The sequence below is a fragment of the Salminus brasiliensis genome, chromosome 9, assembly GCF_030463535.1.
Source record: "Salminus brasiliensis chromosome 9, fSalBra1.hap2, whole genome shotgun sequence".
Lineage (NCBI taxonomy): Eukaryota > Metazoa > Chordata > Actinopteri > Characiformes > Bryconidae > Salminus > Salminus brasiliensis.
This window is the reverse complement of record NC_132886.1, coordinates 6,844,037-6,870,930: the sequence shown is the minus strand read 5'-3', so window position 1 is coordinate 6,870,930 and position 26,894 is coordinate 6,844,037. Positions and strand designations below refer to the sequence as shown.

The window sequence follows — 26,894 nt, the reverse complement described above, 5'->3', positions numbered from 1 at the left end:
CGCAGTCACTCCTTTTAGCCAATCATTAATTGCATCTGCTTTGTGACCCATTTTCCACACATCCATCAAGACCCTCACTGCACTGTACTGCACTATTCTCAAAGTAATGTCACTCACCCCGCAGGTATTTATAGCCCCATCAGCCTTGTGCAGCGCCATCTACATGAGCCTGAAGTTACCATCACCTTAAACATGCAAGATGACAAACAACAATGAATTCATTAAGAATTAATTAAATAATCAATTACATAAACATGAAGGAGATGCATGTTTCCTGCTCCCTGGTGGATTATCTATGCACTGCACGCAAGAGAAAAATACATACAGATTTCTAAGTTTAAAAAGACTTAAAATTTTAAAGAGGTTAATCAATCAATTGTACAACACTGATGTAAGCAACACATTAGGGAATTTATCAAATGATATAAAAAAATGGGGCAGTGGTGGCTCAGTGGTTAGTGCGCCAGGCTATCGATAACAGGGTTGTGGGTTCGATTCCCGGGCTTGGCAAGCTGCCATTGTTGGGCCCTTGAGCAAGGCCCTTTACCCTCTCTACTCCATGGGCGCTGGAGTTGGCTGCCCACCGCTCTGGGGGTGTGTGTACACTCACTGCCCCTAGTTCACTAGTGTGAGTGTGTGTTCACTACCACAGATGGGTTAAATGCAGAGGACACATTTCGCTGTGCAGTGCACACTGTACAGTGACAAATCCATGCACCTTTACATAAGAGATTTAAGTGTTATTCTTTCAGAATTGATCAGATGGTCAATTAAACAGTTCAGTTTTGAGAGTATTAGACATTTCTGGCAAATTATGATGTTTTAGGCTTTAAAGGGTTACGTACAAATATCTCAATATTTCACCCTAGAATATTTCAACTGTCCAGAGTTTGTGTTCACCACTGGTATTTATATAGAACAGAGGAAAATGATCTGACCTAAGAAGTTAAAGACCTAAAAACCTACATGTGGTGTTCTTAACACGGTCTTAGAGGTTTCCCTACTACAGCATGATGCTTCACAACTGTTAATAAAAAGTTCACTTTCAGCGATTATTGACAGGGAGCGTTCCTAAGTTGTCAAGTATTGCTTTAGAAATATACTATTCAGTGATTATGCATATGTCTTGAAGCTCCTAAGCAGGCAGACTTCAAATAAAGTGTTTAAAATAAACAAATAAATAAATAAAAACAATAAAAAGACACCAATCATAGAATTTTAGTCCTTTTAGTATTGTGTCCATATTATTAATTACATTACATTACAACAGCAACATGAATAATGAACAAGTCCTGTCTTTTTCTGATAATGAGTTAAACACCAGCTTCAACCAGAAACGTGCCAAGCACTTTTACCCAACACACACCCCATCCATATCTAGCTCAGCTTATGCTCAGATGAGCTCAGTGCAAATGTCACAGATTTTGAGGATGGAAAATAAAAAAAAGACTTTTGTGAGAATGGAAACAAAATAATAACAAAAAATGTTTACATTTGTTTGTTTACAATGTTTACAAATCCACCTTTTTCCATTTACAAATGGTCCAACATCTCCACAAACCCCTCTTGTCTGTAAATTCAGTCCCTCCTTATGGCCCAATAGACCAAATAGACTGCACACACTCCCATTCATTCTTCAGACCAGTGCACATCCCTCTCCTGCAATGCCATATTGGACATTTCCAAGCCGGTAAATCATAGGATTTGCTAATAAGCATGATCAGTCTGTAGGCAACATATATGAGGGATCACAGAATCTATAGTTTCTAGCCACATTCACAATACAGCAAATCTGTATTTCCTGGTCCTGATTGGAGTATGGATGGCCCACCCACAAAGTGAGCGTCACATTGGACCAATAAAAAGCGCTGCTATTCTTCATCACTGTAGTCACTGCTTTGAGAGTCTGGCTCGGTGTTGTTCAGAAGGTCCACCAGTAAAGAAATTAGTTGGCTGTCTTGAGTGCTCGTGGCTGAGCTCTGAGAATTCTGGAGGTTGCGGTGGATCATAGCCTGCAGAGACTTGCGCAATTCCCACAGCAGCTCCCAGCTCTGAACAGAGAGCTCCCATCGCACAAGGGATCGGCCAGGCAGAGTCACCTCCACCCGATCCCATGACACTGTGAAAGAGAGAGATGATGGAGATCAGGAATAGTCAGCACTGCAGATGGCATATCAGCATATCGACAGATATGGGTATCACTAGGCCGGCACATAGCCCATAGGCTGTTTAAGGGGTTAATGTGTTGTATTCAGCTGACAATTCACCATTCAGTATGTCTAGTGTGTGCCCAGTACAGTGTAAGGGTGGGTCTGGTAGACATTCTGACACCATATGAACATGTTCCCATATTTTACAGGTCAAAAAGGTCAGTGGATGTAAAAGTCCTAGGTTTATAGCCCGCCCTGCCCTAGGGTGGAAGCTGCCTATAAAAGACCTGGGTACAAACTGGTCTCTTCAGACTGAGATGGGACACTGACATGCTGAACTCCAGCCTCCTGACCCTTCTTCCTAACTAACTTATTCCTAACAAGAAATGAAATATACCACATAACTGACGCGTCAAAAAGGCGCCTCCATACAAGCGGAGTGAACAGCGACAGGGAAAGATGTGTTACTCGAGGCAAATAGTCGTTTTTCCCATAGACCAGTGCTCGAGGTGGGCTGGTAAGCATGTAAGACCAGTTGCTGTTGTTCTGTCAAGTCGTACTCAGCGTCTGTTTTTTTAGGTTGCTTCATACAGTCTGAGCTTACTGTTAATATTTAGCTACACATGTTACAAAAGTGTACCTTCTATTTATCCTGTTGGGTCATTAACACTATCCACATGTCTTTACAGGAGCATTTTCTGATATGATCACAATATTCTACCCATTGGTTTATTTAGACAGCTTTACCTACAAAAAACAGCCACACTATGGTAGCATACTTTGACAAGGTAGCACAAATTGACAGAACACCGGTGTGTCAAAAATCTGATCTTATGATTTCACATCAGATGTGCGTTCTTTACAGCTTTAATCACACGTTTCTAATCAATAATCAGATCAGTGTTACACACACACACACACATAATTTTTTAAAATATAATTTTTTATAGTGTATATATTTTTATATACTATACTGCCAGAGGGACAGTCTTTATAGTAGGTATATATATATTTATAGTACATAAATAAAAAAAATATATATATGTTTTATAGTATATACATTTAAATTAAAGACATATTTAATTTTTAATTTATTTATTTATTCATTTTTTAAATCAGCACCCTGTCTGAGGAGCAAGACCACATCTGAGCAATGGCTACAGGATACCAGAAAACAAACTGAGGAAAATGGTAAAAATGATGTGTTTGGGGCCTTTTAACGCAGAGCGCACCCCACTCAGACCAAACTGAAATGCATTGTGTGTGTGTGTGTGTGTGTGTGTGTGTGTGTTACCTCTCCTCTCCATCAGGTCACAGTCAGTTAGGAGGAGTAAGGAGAGCGAGTGGATTGTGGACGAGTCTCTGATGAAGACGTTGTCGTTTGATTTAATGGCAGAGAAGAACGTGAGCCAGCGGCTGGGGAGGTCCTGTTCACCCCTGGATCAAACACCACAGATAAGTTTCCGCATGCACTCTCAGACACAATCTCAGAAACCTTCCAAACATTTTAATACAGCAGTACTCAAAACAATCATGCCCAGATCTTATATGAGAACAATACTGAACACATTTATTCAGTGTGCAGCTTAAATATTAGCTCATTAAATGCAGTGTATAATTCAATGAAATCATTAACAACAAGCAAAATGCAGAATTAATAGATAGACACTAGTAATGCCTAGGCTGTGCTCCGCCACACAGCACTGACTGGTGACTGGTTACCTGTTCACAGAGGAGCGGTGGAGTAATACAGGCCCGCCCTGGGTGAAGTAAGACAGGTTGTCTGGGCGGAACCTGCCCTTCTTGTTCACAAAGCCTTTTTTCACCTGAAAAATAAGAATAATAAGCAGGGACACCTTAGTGGATCATGCTCAGCTGGAAGCTCATGCCCTGACCGAGTATCCCAGATCAGGGGTCAAGATTTCCTCAAGCCGAGATCCAGAACATCATTTTGTCTGACTCTAGTGTTAGGATTCAATGCCATGCCCTGTAAACTGGTGCAGCCTAGTAGTCTAATCAAATTACAAGCACAAATACAATTCAGCAAATTTTAACAATATTAATTGAGTTTTCACACTAAACTGGACAAATTATAAAATAACAGACATATTAATACATTTCAGGTAAAATTAAGAGTCCTGCTTGACGTCACTGCTTTTTAATAACGTCCACAGTCTTGGAACATATTGTTGCTGTCCAGTGAAATCCACACATTTCCATTTCTGAACCCTGTGGCTGTTCTATACACTGTGTAAATAATTCTGCATGAATGGACCAATAGAAATGCTCCAAATTACCTGGACTAAACTCATATTTTTTACACTGACTTCCATTCTAAAGTCCACAGATTTTTGCCTTCTCTTAAAAAGTCACCATTTTGAAGACACGTTTTTTTGTTTTTTTTGGACAGTGACCATAGGAGCAGTACAGGTGTAGAGCTGAACTGCCCGGGGACGACTACGCCTGTACGAGTCCATTCTTGATTTAAAAAAATAATAATATAAAAAATAAATGTAAAAAAATCAAGCTTTACTGAATAAACGCTCCTATGCTTTTTCACTTTCTTCTCTGACTGCAGTTACTCGCCTCTTCCGTGTGGACGAGTCGCTCATTTGAGTTGCAGCCTTTATTATAATGCACAGATCTGTTCATGTGTAATATCTACAAGGCATGCGATTGGTCTGGAAGTCTCCTAGGCCGCCAGGCTAGAAATGTTACGCCGGTTAAAGTAAACCCTCCGTCAAAATGAAATAGTTCTAAATAGTTTAATGGTTAAAGGTCCAGACAGGACAGTGTCCGGGTCCGCCTGTTAGTGACTTCTGTACTAGATCATCCGCACACTTTATACTTGCTTTCTTTAAGGCTTTGTTACTGAATACAGACCTGACGACCAACATGCAGCATTATGGGAGCATTGCTGTGCCTGGATTAGACATGTCTCTCATCAGAAATATCATTAACAGTGACATGAATATGCAGCGATGTTAAACACACGCACTATTCTGGTTTTGTAACCATTTCCAGACTGAACCTATTATCACCATTCTTAATGCCAGGTGGGGTAGAGGGGTATAAAGCCCCCAGCATTGAGCTGTGGAGCTGTCCTCTCTAAAATAATGGTTGGTTTTCCATCCAATACTTTTGGGATGAGTTGGGGATGATGAGGTGGGGTGGTGATCAGCACCCCACATCATGACCGCACCAGCAATCAAATCCTCAAAGCAATGCTCCTCCAAAATCTAGTAGAAAGCCTTCCTCCCTGGACAGTAGAGACAGTTACTCCAACAAAAGCAGGGTAAGCTATTTTTAATACCCTTAATTTTAAAAGAAACTTTGAAGCACAAGGCGTCCCAATACTTTTGTCCATATACAGTATGTAATAAGACAGAAACTGAATGAGTGAGGGGTACCTTTATAAGGTTAGGGTAAAACCCTGCCAGCAACACGGCTTTAAGAAGCTGCTCCTGTTGGCTGTGCTCGTTGAGCTTGGACGAGAGGCTGAGACAGTCGACAGATCGAGACGCAAGCTCCGCCTCCACCAGATTCTCGCTGAACTGCTGAGTAAGGCCTACATAAGAAACACACAAGAGAGCCATACGCAGGTCTGTTAAAGGCAGTGTTATTCTCCTGAATCCAGACAACATGGACATCCATACGTAGCCACCAAAAAACTGGGGTAGCTACCGTAACACTGATAAACAGTTTAAGAGTGGACAACAGGGCCATTGCTGCGTCTTGATACCATAACCTGGGCAGAAAGAGGTCAAGTGGTTCCTGAAGTCAGTCTTTGGCACCATATTTACGTATCAATCCCAATCCGGGCATTTAGCTGATGCTATTATCCAGAGCGACTTACAAGGTTACTCGTATTACGGAGAAGTTAGAAGTCTTGCCCAAGGACTCTTATTGGTGTAGCACAGCACAGTCACCCAGACCGGTAATCGAACCCCAGTCTCCCACATGCTGTGGTAGCTCAGTGGCTGGTAATGGTGTTCTCTGTTGCGCCACACCAACAGGAACATCAGGAATGATTGTGAAGCTGTTTAGGTTACCATATTTTGTGGGGTCCCACAGGGTTCACTTTTAGGGTCACGTATCTCAGTTTAGTAAATCGGGGTCAGAGCGCAGGCTCAGCCGTGCTACATCACACCTGGAGCAGAGAGGGTTAAAAGCTTTGCCTGGTATCAAACCCACAACCCTGCTGCCAAAATCCGTGAATGGCACCTTGAGGGCACCAGATGGTGCTCTGAACATCATGGCTAATATAAAGACTCGAAAATGGATTAGATTAGATTAAAATAGCTATTAAAATATGCATTAAAATAGCCAATATCTGATTCATTAAAATATATGCCTGGATCTGCACTGATCTCAAATCACTGATTTGGGCTAGGACACCCCTAATGAAAACTGATATGATTTTATTGCCCCATATGTGTCCTTTAACAATAGGCAGACTATTTATTAGCTAAATCCATCCCAAAATATTCACATTAGGCTGCACCTGGTTGGGTTTTGAGGCTTTGAGGTTTTATATGCATGAAACTTTCAAGTGATTCACACAGCGATGGGTTTGATGTATGACTGTGTGCATTTCTATTGGAGCTACTAGATAAAATATAGATAACAGAATGAAGAAATCCATTTAATTAATGTAATAATGCCAATTCCTCATATCTCAATAATCCTAAAAAGATTAGGGACTTGCCATGTATGAAACGCAGACTGGGTCCTGACAGGGAGTGGGTGTCCAGATATTCCTGACGACTTTCTCTGTCCCTGAGCTCTCGCCAGCCCTGCCCTACCCTGCTGAACACCAGATAATCACTGCAGCTGGAACCACTTAGAACCTTCTTGGCCTGGGATGGAGAGGAAGAGACAGAGAGAAAAAGAGAGAGGGGAAGAAGGGAGGTCTTTCAGAGCATGTCAAAAGGTAAAGATCCTGCAAGAATCCTGCACATGATACATGGAGTTACACACAGGGCCCAGTCCATTCCCTTCACCTAATTCATCTAATTACCCACTACCTTACAACCTCCTCACTGGAGTATTTGACTAGCCACTTCGTAGGCACCCTCTGTCCCGAGATTATGCAGTGCTGGAAGGACATCACCCAGGAATGCTTTCCACAATTCACCTGACCCTAGTACTGCCCTGCCAGTTTGCTCCTGAGCAGTCTTTGCTGATTGCACCAGTGTCTAACAGGTGGATTTGTGTGTGTGTTCGTCATCTGGGCCTGTTACGATAATTACGCTATCAACTTATCGTACACTCGACGACACGACGTTTGGAGGTTCTTCAATTTGAAACTGTGGAGGAACCTATTAGGGAGGAACCTCTTTAAGAAACCTTTAAGAAGACATTTTCACGATACACAATATTCATTACGATACATTGTAACGATACACGATAATCACAGACTAATCACATCAGTAAGGACTTAAATTAAACTAGTGTAATTGCATGGCTTGTAATGAAATGTGTATTGTTTATTTAGCACTAACAATATCCTCCAAATGCTTAGAAAAGTATATTATGAATCACAATAACAAAATTCCTCACGATATGATAAAATATTGTAATATTGCCCAGCCCTACATTAAGTAGACCAGGACGTGTCTGGTGTCCGAAGTTTGCGTCTTTAGTTTAGCGCCGCAGCTATGAAGCTAATGTTGCTAACAAATACTGCACATCAATAGTCAAAGCCAAACCCACACATCTCTCAAATCACACCCAGTTCTTCTGTAAGGTGCCGCAGAATTGTCCATGTTGTTTAGGCAGCACTGTGACTTCTGGTGGTGCTTCATTACATCAGTAAAACACCAGAAGCCGTACTGCACTGCCCAATGGAAAAAGCACCATATCTGACCTTAGTGACCAGGGAACGGTTCAGCAGGCTGTTGTGGAAGGGGTCTCGGGTCAGGCAGGCAGCTATGGACAGCATAGGCAGAACACAGTGGAACAGCGCAGACAGAACCAGAGCCTTCCCCAAGCGCGGGTCACATGAAATACGCACCACCCGCTCGCCCAGAGGGGTCAGACACTCCGACCTGTCCAGCACTCCTACGGAGAGACGGAGAGAGGAAAGCAGCAGAGGGAAGTATGAATGCCACATACAGAAACAGCAGATCTGATTTTAAAGCAGCTTTATGGAACATTTTTACCTTACAGTAGCAGCTTCAAAAATCATGCTGATGCTCCACTGAATTTCTCTTTGTCGTTGCTACTCCAGACTCAGTGTAAAGCATGTTCTTTAAGGCTGTCTAAAAGCACAACTTACACTCCATGGCTGTAGGGGGAGCCCAGGAGCAAGAAATGCCAATTTTTGCGTAGTGCTGCTTTAATATCCCCAGAAGTGCATCTATTACATGCTATTATTCAGAATTAGCATCATTTAGCCCTTTTGTTTACTAATCTTTGTAGCACTAAATCTGAGCAGGTTTCGGGGGGGGTGTAAAGCATGACTCAAAGGTTGTGTTCTGCTATGCTGTCTCACCAATGTCCTGCAGGGTCTTCACGGCACCTCGCACTGCACTTGGATCTGGAGAGTCCAGCACCTGAGACAGGAACTCTACAGCCTGCAGGAAAACACAGATAAACGGATCAGAAAACGTATATAGTCACAGTCACTTTTCATGGAAGTCAAAGTAAAATATTTGATTCTAGGTCACTTTGGAACATTTCTAATAATCCATTTATCACAAAATTCTGTCGCAACGTAAAGAACATCTGCCAGATTGACATCATGTCAAAAAAGTGAAAAAGACAAAAATGAAGATGGTGGTTTTTGAATGACAGCAACGATATGAATACTCACACTAGAGCTGCAAGGTAATGATAACTGTCTCAGAAAAGATCATGGTTTTATGGCATTTGTCTTGTTGTTGTTACTATTACTATTGATAATGCATTGATTATTATTATTCATAATTTTGTTGTTTTAACAAAATTAGATTAGATACTTTATTTATCGTGACTGACATTTTGCAGCCAGTAGCACTTACACAATATTGTAGTAATACAATAATACGGCACAATAATACAATAAATAAATATTTAAAAAAAATAACTGGAGATGAAAGGCAATGCAGTTATAAATAATAAGGAATAAGAAAGAACCAGCAGACAGATGCCAATACTGAATAAATATGTGCATATATTGGTGCTTTAGTAAAGTGTCAATAGTGCACAGGGCTGCAGATGTACAGGATGTACAGTAACGTGTTAATAGTGCAAATAAATAAAACCTATGATTAAACATAAGAGACTCAGTCCTCATCCGTCCTCCTCCCTCTTCCGGTCCCACTGGGAAGAGCTGATCAATAATCTCCTGGGAACAAATTATCTCCTGAGTCTGTCTGTAAAGCACCTCTGTGACAGCACCCTGCCACTGAATTTGGTCCACAATGATGGTGTGCAGTGGGTGACCATCATTGTCCATGACGGAGAGCAGTTTGTGCAGTGTCCTCCTCTCCGCCACCTTATCACTGTCGACCGAGTTTATTCATAAAAGTCTATGTACAAATGTTCCCTATTTGTATATATAATAAATAAATAAATAAATAAATAAATAAGAAAGCTGTGATGTGAGGTGGAGCTCAAAGCTTAAAGTATTTTACATGCAGTTAATGATTTGTATAATTATGTATTAATCTGCCAATTATGTGCTCCAGTAATGGACTGATTGTTTGATAACCTCTGAAACACTGTGAAATTGGTGGAATTCTCCCATTGGTGGTTGGTGTGGCGCAACAGATAACACCACCACCTACCATTGCGTTACAACAACACCATGTGGGAGACCAGGGTTCGATTCCCGGTCTGGGTGACTATGCTGCGCTACACCAATAAGAGTCCCTGGGCAAGACTCCTAACACTACATTGGCCCACCTCTGTAATACGAGTAACCTTGTAAGTCGCTCTGGATAAGAGCGTCTGCTAAATGCCATAAATGTAAATGTATTTTTTATTTAGAAAATTTTTAATAACCATCAATTTTCTTACCAAACATCGGTATACCTCTGCAACCCTATATCACACATCCTTCCGTTCCTACATACAAACTGAAAATACATACCAGAGACATGAACGTATTGGCATGCATACACACCTTACTCTGCGGACTGTGGATCTTGGCCTGAACCACCAGGCTCTCCAGAGGGGTTCGTAAAATCTCAGGGATGGGAAACGTGGTCATGTCGTTCAACTGTTGCCGGGGAAACAAATGATAAGCATGTCCAGGCTGGCATCGACCGGCCCTGCCTTTTCGTTGAGTTACATTCGAGCGCGAGATCCAGACTGTATCCAGACATGAGACCTGGGAGAGAAAAAAAACAAACAAACAAACATTTATGAACAAACATAAAATATTATCTGAACATCTGCTGGAGCTAAAAGTAACAGTCAGACAGCCCTTTAATAGGGAGATCGCAGATTCAAACCCTAGCGATGCCACAGCCATCCGTGGTGGGAAGCCAGAGAAAGACATGCCAGCTTATGTCAACCTACCAGTTCTGGTAGCATTATGTGCTAAGGGATGGCCAAGCTAGTGGATGGTAATTGGAAATGACAATATTGTGGAGAAAAATGGGGAAATAAATAAATTATAATAAATAAATAAATAAATAAATAAAATGCAGGTGAAAAATGCAGGTAAGAGGTAATGAAAGCCCACTGTATATTTCCTAATATACTGCATGCCTATATTATCACACACTGCCTCAAACAGATTAATGTGTTTGTGTAACCTCCTAGACGCTTGCTTGTGTGGTTTCTGACAGTGTAAAATATCGTTCCATAACCAACTTAAAGTCTGTGCTTTTGTCCATTTTCGTAAACAAAAAAAAAAGTGTAAGTCCGTTTTTTTTGGCCAATCGTCTCTTTTATCTGTATTAATGGGAAACATCCAGTGTCTTTATGTTTACATTGAAGCTATTTAGCAGACACTCACCGTTTACTCTGTTTACGTAAAATACCCTTAGCTAGTTTGTAAAGACTAGGATCCCAAAGATCCCTCTAATCTTAGATCCTACTAAATACAGAAGTCAATATGGAGACCATGATACAACAAACACCAGTTTGTTATTTTTCTATTCAGTACTAGATTTTAGCATGTTTATTTTCCATGATTTTCCAGGTTTTCCAGGACCCGTATGAACCCTGTTAAAGGATGGTGGGTCAAGCAGAGCCGTACTTGCCGCTCGAGGGGCTCAAAATCTGTTTGAGATAAACTGTCCTGAACAGGTTTAGTTGCCCCCTGATCCAAGAGCTACACTAGCCTCACCTTGGTCCTGGGGTCATAGCTCTGCTCCTTTTGAAAGCCCAAATCCACAACATGCACAATGTCATCGATGGTGATGGAGGTTTCAGCGATGTTGGTTGCCAGGACAATTTTGCGCCGGCCCTCTGGAGGGCGCTGGAACACAGACTGCTGGTCTGCCACAGACAAACTGGAGTGCACTGAGAAAAGAGAGAATGAGAGAGTCTGATGCTGCTTTGAGGGCATTATCAACATTTAAGGCTCATAACTACCAGGATGAGTCAATAAAGAAAAAATGTATGTCTCAAAAAAAAATTCATAATAAATTGCTGTTAGTCCATGCTGTTAGTATTAAAACTACTGACATGGCAAAATCATCTGTGAGCCCAATCTGAAAGCCTGCATTTCCTCCAGCTTCTGCTGAACTGCTTTTATTTCCTGCCAGCCAGGCAAAAAACACAGCACAGCACCTGAAGAGAGAGAGAGAGAGAGAGAGAGAGAGAGAAAGAGAGAGAGAGAGAGAGAGAGAGAGAGAGAGAGAGAGAGAGAGAGAATGACACGTCAACTCACTTAGCAGCTATAGAGATGAGTTCTGAAAGATATCGATGCATCACAGACACAGAGTGAGCGAGGAGCTAGACCGAGGAGCTAGACAGAGAGCTTTAGGAGGAGCTATAAGAGGAGCTATAAGAGGAGCTACATAGAGGAGCTATGAGAGGAGCTACATAGAGGAGCTATGAGAGGAGCTACATAGAGGAGCTATGAGAGGAGCTATGAGAGGAGCTACACAGAGAGCTATAAGAGGAGCTATAAGTGGAGCTACACAGAGAGCTATAAGAGAAGCTATAAGAGAAGCTATAAGAGAAACTATAAGAGAAACTATAAGAGAAGCTATAAGAGGAGCTATAAGAGGAGCTACATAGAGGAGCTACATAGAGGAGCTACATAGAGGAGCGACACAGAGAGCTATAAGAGGAGCTATAAGTGGAGCTATAAGTGGAGCTATAAGTGGAGCTATAAGTGGAGCTACACAGAGAGCTATAAGTGGAGCTATAAGTGGAGCTATAAGTGGAGCTATAAGTGGAGCTACACAGAGAGCTATAAGAGGAGCTATAAGAGGAGCTATAAGAGGAGCTATAAGAGGAGCTATAAGAGGAGCTACACAGAGAACTATAAGAGGAGCTACATAGAGGAGCTACATAGAGGAGCTACATAGAGGAGCTATAAGAGAAGCCATAAGTGGAGCTACACAGAGAGCCATAAGTGGAGCTATAAAGAGAGCTTTAGGAGGAGCTGTAAGAGAAGCTTTAAGTGGAGCTACACAGAGTTACAGGGTGCTATAACAGGTGCTATAACAAAGGTGAGGGGCAGGCTAAGGAGAATGGTCATGATTACCTGGCTCTCCATGTGTGTGAATGTGGTCAATCACACTAGCTACTAAATCAATGTCAGGAGCTGCATCATCTTGTTTCTATGCACATAAAAAGAAAGACAAAATGTTAGGTACATGTATGAACATGCATCTGCCACAATAATGTTTATAACACTGATGCTTGCTATTTAAACATTATTACAGTATATTACAGTAGGATGAGGGTTGGTGACCTTGGATGTTTTTTCATTACAACTGTATGGACTGCATGTGTACAGTCTGGTAAATGTAGGCACATCCCTACTTGTTTATCAGCTTCATCACAACCCCCTTTCTCACCTGTGTGCTCTGCCTCCTAGTCTCCAGTTCTGGCTGTCGTCCCATCTCCTCCAGCACGTCCTCTAGGTACATCTCCTTCACAGGGTACATGAACCCAGGCACGCGCACCACAGGACAGCCGCCAAAGTACTCGGCCAGGCGCTGTGTGTCTCCTGTGGCGCTCATGAGGACCACACGTAGCTCCGGGTTCTCTCTCAGAGCAGAGCGCAGAAGAGCCAGAAGGAGGTCCGTGTTCACGTCCCGCTCGTGCACCTCATCCACGATCACGTGACTCACCCCCTGCAGGGACGGGTTGGACAGCAGCTTCCGCAGGAGAACGCCGACTGTGAGGAAGAGGAGGGCACCCCCACTGCGCTTGGGCAGCTGGGACTCCAAGCGTACCTGCAGGAAGATGGGACAACAACCAGGATGAAAAATGTGAAACTTGCCTACAGCATGAATGGATACAATATGAAAGGCCATATACCTAATCCCAGTTCATGTGAACTCCCCCATTACTAGCAAGACCCCCACAACACTAGGAAGGACCTCGAACACGTCTTCTCCGCCATATGTAAAGCAAGACCTTTACTCCGCCTCTTTCCAAACTGCCGCTGATGCAGCATCGCTAGGTAGCGTGGCTCCCTCCCCAGCTCCGATACAACAGCTAACAGACAGCTGTGCTGACTAGGAGTGATGTGGGAAGCCCACCCTAGAGAGAGCAAGGCCAACTGTGCTCGCTCGGATGGCAAGGTGCATGGTGCGGGATTCGAACCAGCGACCCTCTGAATCATTTAGATTTTCTTTTAACAACAAGCGTGTAAAGCTTTTCAGTCTGAGCCTCTTCTGAGAAAGACAGAGGCACTTAACAGGAAATCACAGCAAAGCATGTCTAAGTGAAGCAAAGGGCAGTGAAATAACAGATCTGGGACTAGCGTGGGAGTGCCACTATACCACCACTGCTGTAAAATAAATAAATAAATTAATTAATTAATTAATTAATAAATCTGAGCTGGTATGTTTCATTATGTCAACCATTTCACACCAAACCCCAGTAACCCCACTCTTAATAACTGCCTTAACACCCCAAATACTGAACTGTGTAGGAATAACACCATCAAATCCCTTATTTTGGGAACACTTATTTTGGGAAAGCACATTTGATTCTGATCCGAGTTGAGATTCTCTGCCCGAGCCCGAGCCGAACTTGGGCCAGGTCGGGCCGAAATTTCCTGACACTTTTCTCGGGCCAGGCTCAAGAAAGTGGTCTGTCGCGTAGGCCTGCATTTTTTAAATGTTATTTTTTATTAATATTAATATAAAGCTATGGGGTGATAATCACAATATAGTAAATTAATAAATCATGATCATAAAAAAGCTGCTCTAGTTAGAATCTTATAATCACGCAGTGCTGACCGGTGCACACCCGAGATCCTCCACTGTCCGCACTACACTTGACCTGCAGCGCTGTGTTTAGCCAGGGGGACAGGACCAGCATCAACCTGTCCTGAATCCTTCAGCCTGCTAGACGTTGCCTCGTTCCTAATTTCTTTTGTAATGTATGTTGTTTCCTAAATCTGTTGTTTCCTGAATCTACTTATTTTATCTACTTAAAAAAAATGTCGGGTTGAAATCGGGCTCAGGCTCATAATGACAGTTTATGGGGCGGGTCGGGCTACAGTTTTTGGGTCCGATCTGAGCTCTAGTCTGTTCCTCAAATCACAACTGATACTACACTGCTGTGTACACTAGGTGGCGGTGTGCACCCTTTACTCACTCTACAGTGAGGGCTTCACTCGCACCAGACTACAGAAGACTTAACTGGCAGTTTGAGCTTTTTTTGTATGGAATTTTTGTATTGCTCTTTTGTGATTCCAGTTTAAGTATTTTTAAGGCAAAATATCAGAGATTTAAGGACATTTTCTTTCTTTTTTTATGATGTTTTGCAACACTGCCCAGTCTTACGTTTCTATGTGCCTACATAGAAATATTTTAGGTAATAATATTAAAGATTATTTAAGTACATTTAAGCACAATTACTATTTTTCTACTTTTCCTTTTTTTTCTCTATCATAATTTATTATTATTTTTTAAGTATAATTGTTTTAAATTCAATTAGCAATTTATTCTTTCTCTATTAAATTGGGGCTGCCAATAAACCCACCCTTTCAAACCTCCCCCTAGCACTGGCAATGCTTCGGACACTAGGTCAGATACCTGTAGGAGGGTAGGGAGCCACCACCCCTTTCAAACTGCCGTTGAGAGAAAAAGCTTGGTTCCAGACTCCTCCTGGACGCCCCCAAATGTTAAAGCGATAATAAGTATAAATATATATATATATATATATATATGTATGTGTGTGTGTGTGTGTGTGTGTGTGTGTGTGTGTGTGTGTGTGAGCGTTTCTACTGCTTCTGCTCCCTGTTCCAACCTCAATCTGAAAACCTGAGCGTGTCCCACCTGGTAGCCGACACAGTGCTGGAGGGTGGGGCCCATCTCATGGGCAACGCGTTGAGCCACTGACACTGCGCTGATCCTGCGTGGCTGCGTGACAAGGACGTTGCAGTGGGCACCTGCTCCACTCCTCACGCTCCCCTCCAATATGAAGCGTGGGATCCGAGTGGTCTTCCCACAACCTGTCTCTCCAGCAACCACTAGCACCCGTGAGGCCTCCACCGCCTCCAACAGCCGCTCCCTGTGAGAGTCCACAGGAAGCTCTGCCCCCCTCAGCGGGCCCGCGCTCTCCCACTGCGCCAGCAGTTTGTCACTCAGAAGCGCTGCCTCCGGAGGACTCAGGGTGCGGTACGGTCTGCCGGTGATGGCATCCGGGATGGGATACTCATCTTCCTCTGTGAGCGATGAAGACTGCTGATCCTCGCTTTGTTCTTCTTCATCACACAGTTTCGGCATCTCTGCTTCCAGCGAATACTGAAATACACAAACACAAAGAAAATCCAGATGAAGGTCCTTTTAAAATACATCATATGGACAAAAGTATTGGGACACCTACATGAGCTTTTTTTGACATCCCATTCTAAACCCATAGGCATTAATATGGAGCCGGCTCTAAGCTCTACCAGCTGCAGCAGGTCTGGAGCTCTGCAGTTACTGAGTCAGATGGAGGCTTTTCTGCACACTGCTCTGTAAAAAAAGGCAGACTGCATGACTAGGGGCTTGGTTTTAACAAAGGTTAAGAGGTATGTCCCAATACTTTTGTCCATATAGTGACACTGTTCTGATGTGGACATCAGTATTTTAAAGCTGTGGAATGACTGTGCTATAGCTTCCCCTTTTTCTCCCTTTTTGGAGGAGTTGGTGATGAAGAGACGGGGCACCCAAAACATCCGCACCTTATTGACACCTGTCACTGAATGCAAGCAAATTCTCACAGCAATGTTCCTCCAAAATTTAGTAGAAAGCCTTCTTCTACTAGATTTTGGAGGAACATTGCTGTGAGGATTTGCTTGCATTCAGTGACAAGAGCGTTAGTGAGGTCAAGTTGTTTGGCGATGATGGTCACCACACCACCTCATCATCCTCAACTCATCCCACCCAAAGTACTGGAAGGAGCTCCACCACCATCATTCCAGAGAACACAGTTCTTCCACTGCTCCACAGCTCAATGCTGGGGGGGCTTTATAACCCTCTAGCCCACGCCTGGCATTAGGCAGCATGATGCCAAAAGGTTCATTAATGTTTATCTGCTGCAGAGAGGGTGCAGCTTAAAGTAGCTAAATGCATTCATTAGAAGGGGTGTCCACAAATATTTGGGCATAGTGTACGTACATAGAAATACATGGGGGGGCTGTAAAGAAGCTGGGCGTAAAGAGATGGGCCTAAACCCTAAAAACAAGGTCAGAAACCTCTTGTTTTTTGCAATTCCTGACTGACGCTTTAACACAACACACGCAAAAAGCCTTATTTACGGCTCCAGTCTGCGTAGCTCCTGAGGAGTGCGCTGAGACACACTGGATTTATGACTCAGTGAACCAATTCTTCTTATTTGAAGCTCAAGTTAAGACGCCATCAGCAATGATTCTTTCCTGGGCTTTTGAAGGCAGGACGTTTCTCACGCTTCTCAAAACAGACTGGGAACACCAACGTGGATCTGTTCCCAACACATTTTTGGACGGCGATTATTCAAAGAGCTGATTTCGAGTCTTCTTAACCACCACCCCCCTCACCCATCATCATGCTGTATCTGTTCTCCTGGCATATACAAAGAGAAGTGCGTTTAGGCCTGATGAAGCTGTGTCGCGATAAACAACAAACTTGTTTGTATAGTTTTGCAAGTTATGAATACTCAACGGGACAAAAGTATTGGGACATGCCTCTTAACCCCTGAATACAAGTGTTCTGTTCAGTGCCATAGCCACAGGTGTATAAAAGCAAGCCCCTAGCCATGCAGTCTGCCTTTCTTACACACACTAGTGACTCACTGAACTCCAGCGTGGTTCTGTATGTAATAGGAGACACCGCTGCACCACCACCACCACCAACAACAACAACGTCAGCTGGTGAAATTTCCCCCCTCCTAGATCTTCCTCCATCAGCTGTGAGTGGTCTTATTATTGAACAGTGGAAGAGTTTTGGAGGAACAGCTTTGAGAGCAGCTCAGCCACCACGTAAAGTTACAGAGCGGGGTCAGGGCAGAGTGCTGAGCTCAGAGCAGAGTGCAGAAAAGCCTCCAACTAACTCAATAACTGCAGAGCTCCAGACCTGCTGCTGCTGTTAGAGCTTAGAGCAAAGGCTCTATATTAATGCCTATGGGTTTAAGAATACAAGACATACCTCTTATGTACAGGATCCTGAGTTATCCTCATATCCTTATTATCCTCATATCCTTATTATGTATTTTAATGTGTTTAAGTTCAACATAATTAAGTGTAAATAAGTAAAATATTCAACATAAATAAGACAGACCTGAGTGAGGTGAGCTTCAATCCTGTGCTTCAGATGTTCAGGGATCTCCACCCGGCACGGCCTCCTCTGCTGCTCCCCTGCCTCCCGCACCTTTTCCTGGTGGTACTGGGCATGTGGGAAAGGGTTGTTCTGTTCATCCAGCAGCTTCAGCTCCTAGAGACATTCAGTTCACCACATTCGGTAAGGATGTCTGAATCCAAAGCCTTTTCACACATCTCACGAGTAAATGTGAACAGCAGCAGTGTATAAAAAGGAGGACATCTTTGTAGCTTTTGTTGCACTTGTTTTCCCCCTGATTTACTTTGGATTTTCATCTTTAATCACTGAAATAATATAATAATACATGCAATAAACTTGATAAAATAAAAAACTTTTATATACATTGCATTTTTGAAATGATCACATTAAATATGAAATCTCTAAATTAAATCAATCCAATCAAATCTCTTTTACTGTCAAGTCACATTAACACAGCTGAGAAGGAGAGTAAAAAAAAAAAAATAAAAAAAAATTGTATAATAGATAACAGTCATGGTTTAGACCAGATCACGTTTTTGAGTCATGGATCAGATTTTTCAAATAAAGCAATCAATAAATAAATAAATAAATAAATAAATAATAATAATTAAAACCAATTTAAGACAGTGAGTTTGGTTTTTAGTTTAAAATTATTATTATTATATAAAATAATAATTATTATATTTCTATACAATATATTATTATATAAATATGGGGCATTGTTTGTATTAATGACTTTTATTTTGACATGAGCCATTTGCTCGTTTGTATGAAGAGAGTGAAAATCTTAGATGTTCAGTCCATTGCAGTATTAATACACATTAAAATAAGACTATTGCTATTTCTGCTCCAAATAAATACAAGCCATAAATACCTAAACTATGAAATCATATATTTATAATCATGTCTCTCAGCAGTGAGAGAGGTTTTACAGTAGAAGCTCCAGATCTAATCAGAACAGATAAAGCAGGTGAAGATAAATCCAGTAAAAAGGAGAAACAAGAGCTTGTTGGTGAGCTAGTCTGAAGAACAGAGCTCAGTTCCTCCAGGGTTCTCCTGGACGCCCCCCAGTCCAGCCAGCACAGTGTGGATGTGTTCACCTCCATCATCAGCAGCAGCAGCAGCAGCAGCTCACCTGATTTACCATCATTAAGCCCTGATTTACCACCAAACCAGGTGTTGATCTGAGGAGAACTCTAAATAATACTAGACTCCATGAACCTCCTAGAACCTCCACCACTTTCTGTAGGAGTGTTATTAGTGTTTATTCTAATATTAGAGGTTTACTGAGCAGAGTAAACCTCTGCTCTGAGTACTGTTCATTTTGCACAGTAATGTTTATTCCTAAAATAGCTCATTCTTAACTAGCTCTCACCTTGAGTTTTAGGCAGGCGAGGGCGCAGGCTCGTATCTCTGCCTCCTTTTTCTTATGACCAAAGGCCCTGAAGGTCATCTTTTCAGGCCAATGCAGAGTCAGCAGGCATTCCTTCATCTTCCCCCCTACCATTGTGTACTGCAGCACTTCCTGAGGACCAGAAAGAACAGAAATATAGACAGAAGGAACCGTGCCACAAAGCCAGGAACACTGCCAGAATATGGGAATGAGCAAATTGAAATATGTATTTCCATTAAACAAACAAACAAACAAAAAAAAACATCAACAAGGTGACAGAATGTTAATATTGCACTGATGTTCACTGATGAAATGTAATACATTTTTATTTTTATTATAAAAAACATATTTTTTATTTTTTTATTTTTATTATTATTTTTTGTTTTAATACTGTAAGAAAAGCAAAAAAAAAAAACTGTTAACACATTGTAAACAAATTAGCCCTCTATTTATATTAAAAGGTCTTATATAGCTGTGAAGTGTGACCAGCTTCATAGAAGCTTTTGCACTTTAGTCCATTTTCATTGTCATACAGCATCTAAAGCCAAATCCACACAGTATAAAGCAAGCATGCAGTGATTTAAATTAGCACCATATTTATGGCTAGTGGTGTAACGGATCACAAAAGCAAAAGTCGGAAAAAAAAATCAGCAAAAAAGAAAAAATCAATTTGAATTTAGTTAGAAATTATTATTATGAATTATTAGTTAGAAATTATTGGGTGTTACTGCACCGTGACTTATTTGACGCAGCCTTCATTTAAATGAGTGACTTTTATTTTGACACAGCCGGTTTGATTGTTTAACTTATTTGGATGCAGCTTGTTTATTCATTTGAATTAGTGACTTACTTGGATAATCTGTTTGCTTGTTTTAGTAGCTTTTATTTTGACATGGTCCGGGTGCTCCTTTGTATTAGTGGCTTTTATTTTTACAGTATTTTCATTTGTATTAGTGACTTTTATTTTGACATGGTCTGTTTATTTGAATTAGTGATTTACTTGGACGATTTGTTTGTTTGTATAAGTGGCTTCTATTTTGACAGTATTTTCGATTGTATTAGTAACTTTTATTGTGACACAGTCTGTTCATTTGTATATGTGACTTTTATTTTGGTTAAATGAGGTGCTCTCTTTTGAGCTCTGTTTTTTCCTCTACGCAGCTCCCAGTAAAGGTTAATGGTGAAGTCAGTGTTTCTGAGGTCGACCTTCTGGAGGAGTTCCTCTTCCTTAGCCCGTCTCCACATGAGCCTCCCACTCCTCCCACTAACAGACCACTGCTCTCCACTCACACACCAGACTGATGGAGCCGCAGATGTGAGGTCAGGCTTGATGTGCTGGTCTTCTGGCTCTCGTGGCTTAGTGTTTACAGGCTGTACCGGTTTTATCCACACACTCCCCTCCCCAAGCAGTACTGTACTCCACACTGTTATGGTTAAACTTTGGCAATTAATCCATGGTTTATGTGCGTCCCGAACAGGGGGGTTATCTGTGGTCCGTTACACCACTACTAACAAGCTTCAGACATGGCTGATCAAATCTAAGGTGATTTATTCCTCTGAGGGTGAAGCAGGACTTACTTTGATTTTATCAGGCGATGTGGCCAGTCTAACAACCTTTATCAGAAGCTCCTTCGGGTTTGGGAAGATGGCGAGCGCCTCAGTGACCTTGGGGTCCACGTCCAGCTTTCTTAAACTAAAATCAAATCAACACATGCACACACATGTAAGATCCACCACATACAGCACATTCATAAAGCCACACACTGCTAAGGCCTAATTTAGGACCGATTGCAGTATCAGTGGGGAGAGACCATTGGAAACTGGTCTTAGTCTAGCTCAGTTTAGGTTTAATGTAGGTCTAGGAAACAGGTCCTACATGGCATAGATTTAGGACATGAGTAAATGCCATGGCTTACGTTACATCCTCCTCCGCATCCTCAAAAGAGGACATGTGCCACCCAGTCTGTCTGGTCAGCCCTCTCCTGGGCAGCTGGTTGCCTGTTTTGAGTACTCCCAGCTCCTGTTCACAAAGAGCACAGCACAGCTCATAGCACAGCTCATAGCACAGTAGTGACCACCCCCCCCCCCGCCCAAAAAAAAAATGGTAATGAAAAGCATTTGATTATACAGCAATATTTAACCGACAATCTTGTAATTTGTCACATTAGCATCAAGCTAACTGGTGCATTTTTATTTTTTAATAACAATATGGTACTGCAAATTAACCCACTAGCTCATTGCTCCCCCTAGCACTAGCAGGAGGACTAGAGGACCTAACACACATCTCCTGAGATACATGTGCCATGAAGCCAGACACCACCTCTTTTCAACCTGCCGGCGATGTGGCACTGCCGGGCTCGGAGGAGAACGCTGGTTCCCCCTAGTAGCTACACCCAGCTACTAGCTCAAAGTTTGGGGAGGGAAAAGAAAGCGCTATCTACCCACCCAGAGAGAGCACGGCCAACTGTGCCCTCTGTGACACTGGCTGCTGATGGCAAAAACAGAGACGCATTTTACAGCAGTTCTCCAGATCACCTGCAGACGTTGAAGCTTCTAGCACACGCTGACAGCCAGCTCCGTAAGTATTTGGACACAGGTTTTTTTATATTGTCTCTATTCTTTCAAGGTACACTACATGTCCAAATGTTTGTGGACACCCCTTCTAATGAATATGCTGAACTACTTTAACCTGTACCCACACACACAGCTTGTCTAGTCCCTGTCTCTCTGGAGCAGATAAGCATGAACCTAAGGTGTGGGCTAGAGGGACATTAAGCTGTGATAATATATAAATATATATGTATTATATATATATTTTTTAAACTTAATCACTGGTCAGAAGTCAAAAATAAAAAAAGGGGTGTGGCTGATACTCACTTTAAGCCTGTGGCAGGCAGCTGCAGCTGCACGTTGTTCCGCTTCCAATTTCTGAGAGCCGAACCCCTCCACCTCGATCTTCTGAGGCCAGAGCAATGTGACCGTCGCCCTCTGTGTTAATAACAATATTAACAAGCTATGTAAAATACACACAGGCACTATTCAACACATCTTACTATACGTTTTTCCCCCCATAAGATACACCCCTTAATTAGTCGGGACATACACATCACACTGAAAACACTAAACACAGTAAAGCATGATGGTGATAGACCTGTCCTAAAACCAGTGCAGCTTTACTGCAGTAACCATATTTAAGCAGCTATATTATGCACTATATAATATATATAATTTGTAGCTTAACAGCTCCATTGTTCTCGAATCTCTCTAATATTTCCAGGATGTTTTTAAGTCATTTTTCATGACTGGAAAATTAAACAAGCTCAAACATTCCAGATTTACCATTTCGATGAAATTATTTTGATGCATTGATACAAAAAAATAATAATAATAAGCCTTTCAGGACCAGGAACCGTACCTTAACCTTCCCATCAGTGTAGCTGTACTGAAGGTACCGTGATACATAGGACTGCCCCACGACTCTAGACAGCGTGGAGTACAGCAGGCTCTTCGCCGCAGGAAACTCCATAAGGAAGTCAGACTGGTGACCTGACTGACCTGGTGATCAAATATAGGATTAAATGAGATAATCTTCTTCATAAATTAAACAGAATGGATTTTACAGTCATCACTGAGAATTACAGGAAAGCAACATGTGGTCAATAACCAGCCGACTAGACTAGACTAGCTCAGAGATGTGGAAATAAATAAATAAATAAAAAATAAAAATAATACACATATTTAGAGACTAGTTGTTATAATTATTTTATATTTTATAAATAATAAAATATATAATATAATATAATAATTATTATATATATATACACACACAAAAACACATTTATAGACACTAGTTGTCAATAATAATAATTTATATATATATATACATACACATACACACACACACACACACACACACACACACACACATTTTTAGATACTAGTGGTCAATAATAATTATATTTATATACATTTATGTCTATATATTATTAATAATAATAATAACAATGTTATTTTCATTTCATATACCCAAGAGATGCTCATTCAGAGCAGAGAACAGCCTAGACGCTTGTCTTCTGTGTGTCTTAAAGGATGGTGGATCGCGCCAAGCTGTACGTAAGCTCAAAGGGCTCTTGGTATAAATGAGGTTTTGACCACTGCGACCAGGTACGGAGATGCTGGAGCATTTTGGGCCCTGTAGGCCCGAGTCAGGGTGTTGATTCTAATGCAGGCAGCAGCTCCAGGAAGTCGGTATAGCTTCAGTGTGTTCAAGAATAGGATCATTTGACTGTAACAGGGTGGTAAATCAGCGTAGAGAGCTGCGGATGCACTGAAATCCAGCACCACCTCAACAGCTGCTCTTCATCACCAACATATCAGCTTCCATTATCACTCCGGTCTGAACATCACTGATCTGAGTCCGATGCCATCCTGCATCCCTATTGCCCAGTCACCTTGACAGGCCTGGCTCCACTGGACTCTTCACCTGAGCCTATGTGATCTTAAACCTTCTTAGAGAAGGAAAAACATCCCAGTCGCTTTTTTATTATTTATAATTTAATAAACAGTAGAAAACAAATAAATAAATAAATAAAAAGGCTAAAAGTCTTCACACATCTCAGACCAGCCTCACACCTCCTGACCCCTAACTGGGCCGGCTGAGGATGTGTGGGACCACCAGGGCTGAGACCTTAGAGCCTCACACTCTGCTCTTGTCCTGCTTTCAGATCTTTCGGACTTATGAAACCTGCGTGTGTGTGTGTGTGTGTGTGTGTGTGTGTGTGTGTGTGTGTGTGTGTGTGTGTGTGTGTTACATGTCAGTGCTGCTGAGACAGGTCTCCTGTTACCTTTCCCGGTGTCGGTCGCTGTGTCAGCCTCCGCCCGGCACCGATCCTTAGCTCTGGTCCTGTATCTACTCACCCAGCTCCAGCCGGACCCGGTTCCGAACCCGGTTCCGGATCCAGCTCCTGAAGAGACGGACAGAAGTTGACACAGAGTGCGGGCACGCATGACACCGGCATAGTGCGCCGCCATCTTTACCGACCAACACTCACTGCTTAACTCTCGAGTCCCATCATCGCCCCCTACCGGCCTGAAGGATCACCCACACACCAGCAGGCCGCAGCTTCCAGGAGGGCATGTGGGGTCCGGCCGTCATCCGGAGAACCAGCCGCAGAGCCGGAGATCCAGCCGCAGAGCCGGAGATCCAGCGGTTCTTACTGAGGCCTGCTAAACTACCTAAGCCAGTTATTGTTATTATTATTATTATTATTATTATTATTATTATTATGCAATTTTTGCTTATTTGTTACTCCTACTACAGTAGGTTTGGTTATAATAATAAAATAAAAATATAGAATATAAAAAAATATTGTAGACAATGCTTGTAATTGATCGACCAGCGGATTAAATAATAATAAAAAAAAAACAATATATATATATATATATATATATATATATATATAGAGAGAGAGAGAGAGAGAGAGAGAAGGGAAACATCCCAGTAGCTTCAATAAATTGTAGTAAACAATAAAAATTAAATAAATAAATAAAAATAAGTCTCAAAACAGTAAAAATAAAATAAATAAAAAAGGCTCAAATCCGTTGTCTCCAATACTTATTTTACATATTTATCTAATTCAATATATATATAATATATATAATGTAGATTTTTATATAAATCCAATAGATATACAATTAATTAAATTTAATTTAAAAATATGTATGTATATATATGAGCAAGAAGACTTTTACTGATGTTGGGATTATTTACTTTAATAATACTTAATAAAACCTTTTAAAATAAAAAAACAATGGTTAACCATGGTTCAAAATCAATAGGCAATCAATAATAATGTATGAATGATTTCTTTCTGTGATTCTTAATATCGCTTAATTAAAAATAAGCTCATGTGTGTTCCTGATTATTCACCACAGGTCTCAACAACACAGGGAAACAATAAATACAACCTTCATAATGTCCTTTATTAAAGTCAGGAATTGGGACTTTTATTGTAGTATTTTCTACAGAGAGCGTCTCTAACCACAGCACGCCCCCTGCTGGTCGAGAACCGCGGCCGGCTCTCCGGCTCCGCGGACGGATGCAGCTCCTGGAATCCCCGTGAATGCCCTGAGGCCGGTGTTCCGTCGAGTTGTGCTACCCGTCGAAATGTGCTACCTAGCGGCTCTGCGCATGCGTGGACACAAGTTTGAAGATTTTCATGTGTTTTTCAGGCTAATTCTCTTTTATCTGGCGCTTCTTACAGCCTGAGCCTACTGGTATTGTTTGGATGAGTGTTACTAAAGAGTAGGCTGCAATTACAAAATACCAAAATACAAAAATAGTTACAATTATATACAAAAATATAATTACTTTATATTTACCATGATATAGTCTTTAACGCTATCCACATATTTTTCCTATACTTCTGCTGGTATGAAGCTTTTAGCCTATTAAAATATCCCACCTGATTTCATTAGCCAGCTTTACCTATAATTATAGCCACACTATGGTAGCATGTTTCGCTACACTGGAACGCCAGATTCACAAAAGACTTCCTAAGGAAAACACTTAGCCGGTAGGGGTGACACCATGATCACAAAGGTAGGGGGTTCATGGGTGCTGACCCTTGCAAATTCCCCAGTAGTGGTAGTGGGGGGGCCGCGTTCACGCTCTCCCCTGTTCCGATACCCGGGCTCGGCCATCCGCCACTGTTGGGGCCCTTGAGCAAGGCAATGCACTACATAGCAGCTCCCAACAATCCCGTGGATCCATTTCTCTAAATGAGGAGAACCATATGGTTCATAGATTAGATCAACACCAAAAGTTGCATGTTATTTTCAGATATGACCCGCCTCTTATTTTTAGGCTATGCTGGAAACGTGTGACCCAATGTTTGTGGCCCAACACCCAGAACGCCACACTGGATCCAAGTGCAAATCACGAGTGCTGGCGTCAGGACCACTAAAATGCTGTTCCAGATATGATCAGCTGGCACAGCAGAAATCAGAGAAATGAGAACCAAATCGAGCACATGAAGCCAGTCTGGTTTCCAAACTAGGGCCTACACGGGTCATGTACCGTGCATTGGGCCCGCTGAGACCTGGACCTGGACCTGAACTTGCATCCTAATTGGAGAACTCGTATCCCAGCCAAGAGATGTTTGGGTGCTTAGTCTTACACTGGGACTGAAGGCTGAGACCATTATACTAAAGATCAAAAGGTGTGGCTAATTAGAAAATATATATGTATATATATTAAAAAAATGATATACTCACAGAGCAGTTTATTAGAAACACCTGTATATCTAATAATTCATGCAGTAAGCTAATCAACCAATCATGTGGCAGCAGTGTAGTCCATAAACAAGCAGATACAGTCCAGCAGCTTCAGGTAATTTTGAGCATGGCATGAATGTTGGTGTCAGAAGGGCTGGTTTGAGTTCCTGCTGGCATCTCCAGCAC

The 26,894-nt window shown here is 41.9% G+C and overlaps 1 protein-coding gene across 1 annotated transcript; it reads right to left on the bottom strand.

The window, feature by feature from the left end:
- Positions 1–1,211: 1,211 nt before the first annotated feature.
- Positions 1,212–24,464, bottom strand: dhx30 (DEAH (Asp-Glu-Ala-His) box helicase 30). The gene is made up of 20 exons (XM_072688718.1): positions 24,278–24,464; positions 22,849–22,988; positions 22,311–22,421; positions 21,350–21,453; positions 21,012–21,126; positions 19,416–19,565; positions 18,023–18,175; positions 15,560–16,027; positions 13,121–13,501; positions 12,805–12,880; positions 11,775–11,879; positions 11,434–11,609; positions 10,261–10,467; positions 8,647–8,728; positions 8,020–8,213; positions 6,859–7,009; positions 5,561–5,718; positions 3,873–3,976; positions 3,445–3,587; positions 1,212–2,119 (listed from the first exon to the last, which is right to left on the bottom strand). The coding sequence occupies exons 1-20, from the start codon at positions 24,462–24,464 to the stop codon at positions 1,872–1,874; spliced, it is 3,453 nt and encodes a 1,150-aa protein (XP_072544819.1). The 3' UTR covers positions 1,212–1,871.
- Positions 24,465–26,894: the final 2,430 nt, after the last annotated feature.